This window comes from Branchiostoma floridae, chromosome 13 (assembly GCF_000003815.2).
Source record: "Branchiostoma floridae strain S238N-H82 chromosome 13, Bfl_VNyyK, whole genome shotgun sequence".
Taxonomy (NCBI): Eukaryota; Metazoa; Chordata; class Leptocardii; order Amphioxiformes; family Branchiostomatidae; genus Branchiostoma; species Branchiostoma floridae.
In genome coordinates, this window is record NC_049991.1 from 2,284,760 (window position 1) to 2,298,419 (window position 13,660).

A 13,660-nucleotide genomic window follows, 5' to 3' on the forward strand; every position below is an offset into this window, starting at 1 on the left:
ACTTTTATCCGTGGGGTAACCTATATTCATTGTATTAAATACATAAGGTTTATCATATTTAGGGTTATCAAGTCAATGGACTGACAATTGAAGTTAGAAATCAAAATAATGCAGTTTGGAACCACTGTCAGTCTATCAATAGATAACCCCATATACACTGTTTTTAGAACAACGGATATAGGTTACCACGCAAATAACAGTGAACTAGCACTTCATAACACTGGTTACTTCGGATTTGGAAATTTTGAATAAAACTGCTGGTGCACAATATTGGAAGTTGTACAATTCCTTGCTTATTACACTGAAGTTTCACAGTCATTTCAAACAGGATATTTCACTTTACATTGCAGCATCTACCTTAAACTATAGCATTGATGACTATAGAGATATTTGCCCTCCAAAATTTGTTGGAAGTAAAGCGGTTGTCTCATTGGGCTATGCCAAATTGCGTTAGGAAATTGCGTCAACTTTGGGAATTTGCGCGAAATTTCCTTAATACGATCACACTGATGCCCGATGTATTTCTGTATGATGGCCACATGAGCCAAGAAAATGGCTGCATCCAGGAATGTCACATTTTCAATATAACTAGATAACTTTATTGAAAAGATAACTTTATTGAAAATTACAGTATTGCCACTTTGCCAAATGCACATTTTTAGAGATTTAAAAAAAAATAGCACTTTCAGAAAACAAATTGGTGCAATTTACACTAGTTTGTACCACTTTCAAATGCATTTTGGAAATTGCTGAAGTCCAATGAGATGGCCACTTTTGATATCTAGTGGCATTCCAAATGCAAAGCAACCAGCAATATTTTCTATAGTAATCATTCTACAGTGATTTCCCAGCCCTTATGTACGAAGCAGGCTGCGAAATACAAGTGATCGCCAAGGTCCCCACCGGGTACCCATTCACACGTGACCTGTCTGTCGGCCACCGTGATCGACACCCGCAACTTCTTGGGGTCGCTGGGGACCTTACTGGTGTCGAAGGTCACAGTGGTGCCCTTAGCGAGTGCTGGAAGCTGATTGGTCATTTCTTTGCCGTTGACGTGGACTACGCCCGTGGAACCTACGCACACTGCACCGATACGCTGTAGAATGGAGTCCTCCTCTTGTACTAGTACAAGTCCAAGGCCATCACCACGGTGAGTTTTTCCCGTTCCATTGACCTGGGAGAAAAATACAAAATCTTAACTGTGCATACAACAGGAGCTAATTGACTCATTTGCATGAACTGTGTCTTAGCCTTGCTATCCTTTGAAAGCCAAATTGTCTTCAGCTTGACTTTGCCTCACCTTTGTTCCCTTTGGAATCCAAATTGTCTTCAGTCTGAATTGTCTGATAATGTTTCCTATTGGACGACTGAAATTGTCTTCATTCATAGTTAGAGTATAAAAGACCTGTTTCTTCCAGGTCACTTCAGTGTCACTGACGAAGGATAGTGGATTCTATCCGAAACGTCTGACCGTTTCCAAAACCATATCCAGTTGCTTGAGTAACTATTTTTTGGTGTGCATAGCTTGTACTTTTTTTCAGTTTATACTTTTAAACCATAGAAGCTCCTTACTAGAATCAATGTGGTTGAAATGCTTAGAAGTGTAGAATGGCTCTAATAATACATACATTTCAAAGAGCACTATATAGAACATGTATATAGAACTAGATAGAACATATCTCATTAAGCCGTATTTGTATATATATTAAGGATGATATCCAGTACATTATGTTTGCTATCTGCTACCCGTCTGGGGGACTGTATATTCAGACTTTTTAGTGGTGACGACAGTTAATGAGTGAACTAAAGGAATTGATTCTAAAGCACTCGTTCTATCACAACAGGCCTCTCGCAAGTGGACGGAGGGTGTTTCGGGTGTTGGAACGCCAGCTCGAACGAGCGCTTGAACCCATTCCTTCATTCGCTCACGTGTAGGGACCAATCAGTGCCCTCGTCCAAAATGTGGACAATTCCACACATGAGAGATACCAAGGTTTCCAGACGGAATAGCAGAGAAGCGAATGTATATAGTATATAATAATCGTCGGAGCAAACTAATATCCGGATGTTACCCAGGTTATCTTTCAATACAAAAAAAAACATTTCCTGAAAAAAGTTCAAAATTTAATCATTTTACCTTGAAGGTGACCATGTCTCCACACAGCAGACTGCTCTTACTGGAGTGCAGCACGCTGATGGCAGCGTTGGGAGACGTTCTGGTCAGGGTGGTGTTCCCGTTACCCAGGGTGTACCCAGAATCCTCGGCTACTTCCCACTCTGACAAAATACAGTCATTGACAAGCAAAACATTTAAATTTTCATACAATGGTACATTTTGTTTGTAGTACATGTACTATAATTTTATTGTGGTTTTATGTTTGCAGATTTTGCAGTGACCGCTTAATCCTGAACTCAAAACAAGAACTTCCATTACTGTATTAGACTGTGACTAATAATAGCACTACTGCAAACTTAAAATCAACATAAACACTCAATTTTTTCCTGACCATGAAATTAAATCACTGTAAACTTAAAGGAATTTACAGTAATATCCAGTATTTCATTATACTATAGCAGGAGTCCCTGACATAGGGGAGGGTAGCAGTCAACTACATGTAGTCTTTATACCACATCAGCCAGTGGAGGTCATCATATTCAAGGTTCAAGGTTCAAGGTTTCAACAGACACTTTGTACACCCTTAATATTCTAACAATATAGCTGATTTTTACCTTTTTCAAATTAAACAGACATTACTATAAGACCAATACTGAAGATCTTAATTCAAGACACACAAACAATGTTGAGCAGTTGATGTGGTTACCATGCTGCAGTAAGGTTGTCCTAGCAACCTGTGGAATGCTCCATGGAGACCAGCCACGGACCATCTTGCAGCACACTCTGAAACTGTAGTCCACGTTTAACTGGAAATCAAAGTAAGTATCATTAGACTTAGTATAGTTTCAAGAAAACTGCAATACCCATTTTTTGTGAAGGCCAAATTTACGCTCATAATGCACACACGTTTAGCAAACAGCATATAAAAGAGGGCCAAGAATGAAGCCCTGTGGGACACTGCATGCTTTTCCAGCTGGGGATAACACTATTTCACCCTTATTCTTGGGGTAACCTGTATCTGTTGTATTCAAAACAGCATATTTAGGGACATCAAGTCCATGGACAGTGGTTCCAAAGTGGTTCAAAATATTGAAACATCCCTAAATACTCCGCTTCCAAACACAATCATTGGATATGGGCTAACCCGCAGATAAAGGTGAACTAGCATTGTACAAAAATGTATATAAGAATAGATCACCTAATAGATTATCTAAAAATTATTAACCTTCAGGTGTTTGACAGTGCAGCAGGTGTCTGAGCCCTGGTACGCTTCGCGGAACTTTGTCGTGTTCATGGTGACCCTGTCCACCCTCCCGCAGCAGTACTGCAGTCTGTACTCCGCTGGCGACTGCTTCTCTGGAATGTCATCGTCTTCTATCTACAAAACAAAGCTAGAGATATTACAACAGGTACTGAAATAGGAGAGGGCCAAGAATGGGGCCCTGTGGGACACCCTGTCCACCCTCCCACAGCAGTACTGCAGTCTGTACTCTGCTGGCGACTGCTTCTCTGGAATGTCATCATCTTCTATCTACAAAACAAAGTTCTGTTATAATAAGCAGAGAAAATAGGAGAGGGCCTAGAATGGGGCCCTGTGGGACACCCTGTCCACCCTCCCGCAGCAGTACTGCAGTCTGTACTCCGTTGGTGACTGCTTCTCTGGAATGTCATTGTCTTCTATCTACAAAACAAAGCTCTGTTACGACAGGTAGTGAAATAGGAGAGGGCCAAGAATGGGGCCCTGTGGGACACCCTGTCCACCTTCCCGCAGCAGTACTGCAGTCTATACTCTGCTGGTGACTACTTCTCTGGAATGTCATCATCTTCTATCTACAAAACAAAGCTGTGTTACAATCTATAGGTAGAGAAAATAGGAGAGGACCAAGAATGGGGCCCTGTGGGACACCAAGTGCAATAACATTCTTGGTGCAAAACCGGTTACATTTTTTGTTGCTCTGTTAGTACTTTGGTCACATAGTCAGTAGATAGACAAAAAGTGGGTTTCACCCAATATCATCAAAAGAAAAAGGATCATTTTGAAGAAAAAAAATTTAACAAAAACAAAAATTGGAAATTGGGCATTTTTTAAAGCTCTATGATCAACACATAGAAATCAATTATCAAATACCAAAAATGCAAAAGCTCTGATATATTCCAGGTACATACATTCCTGTGAATTATTTTTCTCACTACAAAATTACAGTCAAAAACATCATACAAAAAATCAATGTTTACACTTTTAAGCCACAATGGCTACCTTCTGTACTGTATATGTTCACCTCATACCATGTACCAGGATGTACTCACACACAGTACTCACCTCATACCATGATGCTAGAACTCCTCCTGGCCTTTCCCGTAGTTCCTCTATTTGCACTGGTGCATGGGCCAGGACATAGCCGTCACTCCCTATCTCCTCTGGCAGTTCAGTGATACAGGCTGGGTCCAGGCCAGCCAACAGTATACAGGGGACCTCTGACAATGGGGGCACCTCTGGCAAGCTGCAGTGACAAAGAGAATTGCTAGAGGGCTCTGATGCATGGGCTACAAATGTGATGAAAAACACAGAAATGGTACAGACCCCTTACCCTGAATTTTAAGTGACCTCCTGTCAAATTTTGGGTCAGGAACAAAAAAAAACATTTTAAAAATTTTAATTCTTTGCTCCTTTGCTCTTATAGGATAGTTGAGTCTTTTTCAAGTCACCCCTCTACATTTAATCAATAAACTAGCCCTGTGTTACAATGATTGGATGAAAGATAATTACCTGTTCAGTGATCTGCTATTGTTCCTGTCACAGAATGACTTCAACTCCGAAGCTGCTACAACTTCACTGGCTTCTACTAGCTTTTCTCCTGTTCATGTGATATAGAAACAATAGAGAGATACTACAGTATGTCAAGTGAATTTTTCAACTGCCATTCTGAACACCAATATGCTGTAGAATAACATTCAAGGTTAAATGTAACATATACAATAGTTGTTTCTATACGTCTTGAACTTAATTTGAGCCAACTCTAAAAGCACAAACTTATTTGGCTGCAACCAATTGCAAATCAGTTTGACAATCAAGTTTAAAAGCATTTTGTATGTGTACTACACCTTCTTCTATCACAGTTAAATCCTCTATGATGGAATTCTTCACAACGTCTTCACATTCCCTGAGTGGCTCCAATGATTCGCCCTCAATCTCTTCTACTCTGTCCAGCAGCTCCCTCTGTCTGGTATCTATTGCACTGCAGATGGCCTCCTTCAGCTCTTGGAAGTGTTTCTCCACTGTAGACTTGGCTTCATGGGCAGAACTCTCAACCTATCAGGAACATATAGAAAAAAACATTTTATTTACCCCATAACCAATAAAAATGCGGTGCCAAATGTCCAATTTAGAAGGCTAAATGTCATAGATTTAGTTTGATTTCTTCAAAGTCTTGGTAAACCGTTGTATATCTACAATGTCATGCATTTTAAACCCCAAGACCTTATCTCCAAGCAGATCCTATGGTAGCACACAGCTGGCTATGGTACTAGTACTAGTAGTAGCCATTGGCTGGCCAGCTACACTTTTTTGCCAGCTTTTTATTCTATCTTATGCTACCGTAGGATCTGCTTGGAGAATATCCAAAAACATATAGCAACCTGTGAAAAGTGCCTTGAAAAAAAAGTAACCCCTAATGCCTGATGAACCCACAATGCCATGACAATATTATTTAAAAAAAAAACTGTTTTGAAGGTGGTAACTTTTGGTGCTCCTTAATTCCATTTCAGATTGTATTTAATTAGCTTCTCGAAGCCAAATTCCTCTTGTAGCATGCATATTCCAATGGTTAGCGACCCTGCCTTTGGACCAAGAGGTTGGGAGTTTGAATTCCGGCTGCGTCGCTCACCTGACATGCATACTACTTTAATTTAAAGGTTGTAGTCCTAATAATAATAACAATAATAATTAATAGGTCGGGGGTTAAGCTGTGGTCCGCAGCACTTCTCATAGTCCCCTTTTGGGTTTGGGATTGTTAAAAACAGCTACTCAGTACTTAGTAGTAGGAGAATTTTCCTGTTACAATGAACCTGTAAAAACTGTGCAATTGGCATCTGTCTTCACTGTCACAACTAGAGGAAAAACAGCTCTTCAGTGAGCTAAACTGGTTCAAGATCACTTTCTTTCTCTCAGCAAGGCTTCCTGAAAAAATCCTGTGATCTAACAATACTATCTACCATATACTGCCCCCTTTTGAGGAATTCCTTACAGAAAGATATTTTGGTTCTCATTTCAAACACGATTCCTACTTCGAGTTGTAAATCAACGCTATTGACACCGTCCTACTTTACATAACGCAGCAGGGCTGCGCTTCGGAAGATAAGAAACAAGGTAACCTCGGGAGAAATGGGGCATCTGATGCAATTCTCCATAATAAAGGATATCATTATGTCAGATAATGCAATTATTATGTGGCCATTCACTACATCCCCTTTCATACTAAAAGCCATTTATAAAGCTTCCTTCTATGAGGATCTCATTAAAAATTCAATAACAACTCCATGCAATCATTTCTATAGTGACATATTGGTCACAGACACAAATAGGACAAAGCATACATTATTTATAAGGTCCCCAAAGGCATGTCAGTATAAGGGCTAGGGTGACACTTTGTAAAGAGGGAACAACAATGTTGTTACTGTTTCTGAAAGGACGGAGCTAAATCATGAATCTATTATGTGGCAAATTGATAAAGTATTTACATAAGCAGCTAAAATATTGGTGACAGTCACAGGCAGTTTTGAGTGCAGTTATTACTGTGAAATGTCAGTACATGACATTTGAAAATATTTCTTGAATTACAAAATGATTACTTTAACCACAACATTAAAAATAAAACAGCCACTGAAAAGCATCAAAACCGGATTGGAACTAACTGTCCTGACACAAAAAGAGGGCTACTAAACACTGTAATGTATAAATGATCATAAGTCATACAGTGTCCATTGGAATAATATTGACATAGCTAGTTTGTGTCAATAAATGTGGACTTTTTTTGCATGTTGAAAATTGAAATTCTAATAAACCAAAGGACACAAAGTACCATACCAGTTTATTGGCATGTAGTGTCTACTATTGGATTTAGAACTCCATCTCTACATAACTTCAGAACTGTGCATATTAGAGTCGATTCCAAGTCACCATTAGGGTTTTTAGGTGATATTTGTAATTAGTCAGAATTACTTTGAATTAAAGAATATCTGAGCCACAATAATTAAATTCTTTTCAAAAAATTGACTAAGAAAATACTCATCTATTTGAATTCCTTTGAATATTTTAGAAACATGTTGAAAGTAACTGTACAAAAATATCTTTATTTAGAATAACTGTGAAACCTCTGTGCGATAATTTCATATTTACAAATATTTACAAATATTTGTAAACTTTGCCAAATGGTAAAATTAGTTTATTGCCCCCATTTAAGTAAGCCCTATTGTTGCATCTGTATATTTTTAGATTTCAATGCTGTGCACTGGTGGATCCTTTGTGGTGGGCCATTGTTGCATAGCACCCAACCATCCTTTGCAAGGATGTGTGAATTACTATCTTCCCAGCCCACTGAACCATTTACAAAAAATGGTACAAAATGGTAGAAAATGATAAATAATGGTAGAATGCTGTTATCATTATTTAGAAACCATTAGAAGTATCAAATTCCACACCATGAATATTTCCAAAGTTTATACAAGACCAGGGAAATATCTATAAAGTTGAAACAGTGTTAAAAATATTTCTGAAGTATCAAATGTCCTAGACATATAATTACAAAACTTTAAAATCAATTCTAAACATTGGCAACAAACATCCGCACGGTGTCTTGGAATGGACTCTACTAAGTGGCCTGTCAATTTTATCTATCTGTGTAACATCACGACATAATTCAGACTTTCACTAATGGTTTAAGGGCAGGCATACACTAAAACAGTAGAGTAACTGGCACATTCTAGATACTAGATATAGCTGAAATGTCAACGTTAACTTAAAGTTTACTTTTTAGTTATCCATGCTGTCACTTTTAGCGACTTGTAAGTTGTATATCATTCAATGTTGGATACTGTGACACATATAATCTAGTAGGCAAATTTGAATTTGTAGACTTGAACAGACATTAAAGTTTTTTAGCAAAAATGGATGAGTGCAAATTCTAGATAAACATAGCCAAAATGTCACATTCACTTTCAGGTTAAATTATCCATGCTATCACTTTCATACCATATTTATATCAAAAATATAGACTGTGACAAGTTTAAGCTTAGTTTGAATTTTTAGACTAAGTTGAAGTTGAACAGGCATTGAACATTTTTCAGAAACCTGGATTCTGTACAGGCACCAAGTTTTTTTAGCCAGTGGGCCCCTTTGCCGCAGTGGACATCTGTTCCTGCTGTGATAACGATTTTCTGTAAAGTCCGCCGGTCAATAATAAATGTTTGCTACTCACAAACGCAAACAAAACGGAAACAAGTCACAAATTTACTCTCACATCAAAGCTAGTTCCGCTTTGTGCAGTTTTTATCTTAACCGTACTCATTTTGTTATTTTTCTTTGCATAATGAATTTTATTGTAAAACTTTAAAAGGAATTATGATGAAGTAATGCCTGTACCATATGCTGCATTACAAAGTTAATTACCATTGATTAATCATTGTTGCGGTATTCTAATTGCTCCATAATGGCAGCCAAGTACTACACTTAACTAGACAATGATAAATTATGCAGCTTTGTGGTTATCCTTGTAAAATAAAGATAGAGTGCTTTAATAGGAAGAAAACCAGTGCTAATATGAACATACAAATATTTGCCTTTTCTTTGGGCCTGTGGGTTTTAAAACAGACAAATATACTGCAGTTATATCTTTTTGTAAAATGGTCTTTAGATAATCTGACGATGTATATGTACACATATTCATATGCTCTAGAAAATACACAATTCTACGAAAGCATATACAGATAGAATGCAGAAAACTATTTGTCTTCTTTTTATTGTATTTCTTTAAGTCTTATATGTTCTTGTACTTCCCTGATAATGTTATACGTAAATTTGAGGAAGATTTATTAATTTCAATTAAGCCGTGCATCATATTGGACTGATTTGTTATTAAATTGATTTCATATCCATGCTACATGTTCTCTACTCGATTTTGTCAGTTATAATATGATTACCCTGAAAAGGTTATATTGGTGCAAGGGACATGTCAGGAATCGTGATGAACTGTGGCAAAAGAACTACAGCATTGTGCAGCTTTATAAAGTGTACAGTGTTAAGATCAAAGCCCAGAGGTGCTGGGTTTGAGTCCCTTAACATGCCCCGGCATTGTGTCCTTGGAAAAAGCAATTTACAACTTCTTCGCCTGAATCGGGTGAAAATGGGTGCCTTAAAGCTTCAGTTAGGGACGTCCCTTGTACATGTATTGGTACATCATTCACCCGGACGAGAGACCTGGCGCATCCCCGTCTTGTAATTAGCCAGTGTAAGGGTATGTCACCCCGTAAGGGGCAGTATAACCCCGTCGTGTGTAAACATGTGTGAACATGTTTGATCACATCGACCGATGATCTTATATTGGACATTAAATGAAGGTCCCGTGTATGAGGAGAGTCACATTATTCGAACCCATCACACTTATTGAAATGTGTAGGTACTTCCCAGTATGAGTGGATCAAATAAATCTGTCTGGATATGCAGCTTGTACTCTTCAGTAAAAAAATGCTGTTTTATGCCGTAAGATGGTTCGGGTATGCAATACAAACAAACACAAAGAAACAATTCTTATTACTTATTACTGCCTATCATAAAGGAGGTTCCCTCTTTAACCTCCTTGCTAATTATCTACATTTTGTAACCCTTAACCAAGACAAAATTTCTCTTAAAAGACCACCTTAGCAGGAATAGTGTTAAACTTACATGATGATGATCTACAGCTACTTGTTTCTGGATGATTTACTACAACAACAGATGTTTGACCAATAGAGGTCAAAGGTTAAGTGGCTTAGGGTTTTCAATTCAAAGGCAAATGTCAGGCCTATTTGTACTTGTGGCTTGAACTAGGTATATGTAAATACAAGAGAAGACGTGGCGCACACTAGCAAGTATGAGCCAATGATGTTTAAGTCTCAGTACCAGATTCCAAGGTTGCTGGGAAAAAAGTAGAAATGGAACAAATAGAGGAGTAAGCCAGCCAGAGAGGTACAGCCGGCTAGGGAACAGTGTGCGACCCACCAGACTCCATAGGTCGCTGGAAAAACCATAGAAATGGAACAAATAGAGGAGTAAACCAGCCAGAGAAGTACCGCCGGCTAGGGAACAGCGTGCGATCCGTGTTCTACGTTTTTTCCAGCGACCTATGGAGTCTGGTAGAGACTATAATGATGTATGTTTAGACAGAAGGCAGTTTGCCAACCTTGTACCATTGTCAGAAGGAAACAGGCTTCTTTCCATGACTGTATATGGATTTTTTTTTGTCAGACCACCTTGTGGATTGAATGATTTGCATACTAAGTATGGAGGAGAATTTCAGAAACACTTTTAGCTATATGCCCTTTGCTATAGGTCTCAACAGTATAATTTAGAACAGTAGGATTTTGTAATTATTAAGAACCTTTTGTTCCTAGCCTTTTATCTACAACAATCACAAAAGAAGAGGAATGTTTGAATTTGCCTAAAACAATTTCCATTTCCCCAATGAATCCAAAGACCATGAAGATAAAGTTTGGTAAAAAAAAATATGACGATGTAATGTTAACATTACATTACAATGACAAGACTTATGAATGAGGATGTCTTAAATATAAAAATATTAATTACCTGCTGTAGATGATCAAAAGAAAGTCAACCTTACATGAATATTAACATGAAATATTCAATACTACATAGGGATACTGATAATACACCATACTAGTGTCTGTTGATACATATGAAAAAGAAATAATCTCTAAATGAAAAATCTTTGAATTAGTTGAATATGAAAATCATTTTCTTGTCTTTAATTACCTGATGATGTAAAATTAAAAATACCAATAACCCACAATAACAATAAGCATAAATTTCTATCAACAGAAACATCAAAAACACATATTGCATACTACTAATACGTTTTACAGTACAGTCAAACCTGTATTAGGGGCCACCTCTACACTTTTTGTCGGTCCCTTGGGTATTTTATCTACAAGTTGCCATCTCTATACAGAGGCCACCTGTCTATAGTGGCCAAATTTGTCCGGTCCCTTGAGTGGCCGCTATAGACAGGTTTGACTGTATCATCCTATGTTGTAAATTACTAGATGTTCTTTAAATACCTGAGTTTTGGCCAACCCAAGGAGCTTCAGCCTGTCTTCAAGTTGTTGCACATGTTCCCTGGCCTGTAAGATCGTTTCCTTGATGGAAGACAGTTCCTGTAAGTCTCCCATCTTGTGAGACAGTGTCTTACATCTCCCAATCCCGGCTAAAGTCTGGATTTTCGCCAGGTAAACATGTAAAACATGCTCCTCCTCTTTCTTCTGTCCTCCTTCCGGGAGAAACCGGAAGTGAATGCGAGTTGCGCGCGCAGGTCGCCGTGTTAATTTCCCTACGCTATGATTGGCTAATTTCGCCGGTCAAGGGTTATCCAATCAATTTTTCTGGACTATGATTGGTTAATTTTGTGGGTCAAAGAGGTCGTGTGCATTTTTTCGCACTGTGATTGGTCAACTTGTAGTTCAAAGGTCATTCAGAACCTTGGCGCCTTTTCTTGTGTCTTTCCAAATTTTCTCCCGCTTGAAATCTTGAAGAAGGATTTTGGATGCTGTTTTAGCCAGAAGTTGGACGATCGTGAGGAATATTTATTAATTTGCAGAGGAGAATATTTCAGTATGGACATAAGGTACGTGGAGGTTCTGAGAATGGGAAGTTAGGACATGATTTTGGCCAAAAAAACAGACAAAGCAAATTTTGGAGAGTTTGGCGGATGGATGTGGGGGAGGGCGACTTTTGCATAGACAACAAACTTCCAGTCAGTGGTATATATCCAGTATGTAAGAAATGTTTTTGTTAGAACTCAAACCTCGTGTCATGAACAGAGAAAACGCTGCAAAGAAGAAAACTGCTTTGATCTCATTTGTCGCGACTTTAAGCATATGGGGTGAATTGTTATCTGGGGGAGGGGGGCGATTCACAACCTAGGTAGGTTTTGTTATACTAGTATTTTATGTAAATATAGAAGAAATATTTTCAATTTTGGGACCAAAACGTTCCTTACGGTTGATTTATACTTAGATAAAGAACACGTTTGCCGAACCTGGATTGTATTCGCTTACAATCTCACCATGACTTATTTACGACACATAAATAAATGTTTATGGACGAGCGCGATGATGTTATAGTTTGTGAGTAAAATGTCCCCTATGTTGAAGGCAATTTGTGAGGTTCAAAGGGATCTATAGAAAACATATGTAATGTATGTTAATATGTTTACCTTATTTAGACCAGGGTAGCCCCATCAATGTTGGGTGCAGTTAGTGTCGTCATGGAGACGTCATCAGGGGTGGGCTGTCAGCAACAGGTAAGAAAACAAACTTGCTGAAAATGGGGGTCTTCAATGGGGGGACCTGACAATGGTTAATGGTAAATTTAGTAGGTCTAGTAAAAGTTAACGATAAATTTAAGAGGGCTGCTATTGAGAACAGCATCACTTTACAGTAAGTTGGTTGGTGCACATTTTCTATTCTCACCTTGCCAGCTACGATTAACTGTGAATGAAATAGCTTGTTTTGCCTTACAGAAAAGCCATGCAAACCCTCACAAATGTTTAGTTAAAAGTATGACAATGAAAATACTAGAATATGCATTTTATTGAGAACTGTGCCTCTTGAGCATTTCTCTAAAATCTTTTTTAAACATCAACATGACATAATTTTTTTCCGTACAACAGTCCAGTAAGAAAGAGAAGATGGCAGATGCAAAGTGCCCCCCTCCCACCCCTAACCTCATCACACAGTACTTCAAGTCTCCGCCAAAACCCGAAATCACCTCTCCAAAAACCTCAGGCATTCTGGGATACTTCAGGCCAATGGGAAGCAGTCCATCGCAACAACCATCATATAAGCAGCAAGGAGCGGTTGGTACCAAGTTGGCCTCACCTATTGCTACTCCTAAATCTACATCTGACAAAGATACAGGCAAAACTATAAAGGAGAAAGCAACCAAGAGCAAACTCAAGAAAGTTACGAAAGCAAAGAATAAGACACCAGTCAACAAGGATGTGGAAGAAGTGAACGAGCAAGATGGCAATCAGAAAGTGGATGTGAAAGAGTCGGGAAAAGTAAAAGAGTCGAACAAGACTGAAACAGAATCCTTGCTGTGTTCTAGAGCTGAGAATAGGGATGGTGCCGCAGTGGGAAACAACAGGAAGTCAAAGAAGAGAAAAAAGAGTGACATTCTGAACTCTTCTGTTGAGGATATTGAGGCACAGCCAAAGAAAGCATCCAAAGTGTCAGTTTTTCTTTGCCGGGCTAGAACCCAGCTCAGGAGTTCACCTG

At 38.5% G+C, this 13,660-nt stretch overlaps 1 protein-coding gene across 1 annotated transcript; it reads right to left on the minus strand.

Annotated features, from left to right (window-relative positions):
• Positions 1-92: 92 nt before the first annotated feature.
• On the minus strand, positions 93-11,683 carry LOC118428841 (cytokine receptor-like factor 3). The gene is made up of 8 exons (XM_035839066.1): positions 11,444-11,683; positions 5,219-5,426; positions 4,884-4,971; positions 4,437-4,617; positions 3,342-3,494; positions 2,823-2,922; positions 2,138-2,277; positions 93-1,174 (listed from the first exon to the last, which is right to left on the minus strand). Exons 1-8 carry the CDS (start codon positions 11,552-11,554, stop codon positions 830-832), a joined length of 1,326 nt encoding a protein of 441 aa, XP_035694959.1. The 5' UTR covers positions 11,555-11,683; the 3' UTR covers positions 93-829.
• Between the last annotated feature and the right edge of the window lie 1,977 nt (positions 11,684-13,660).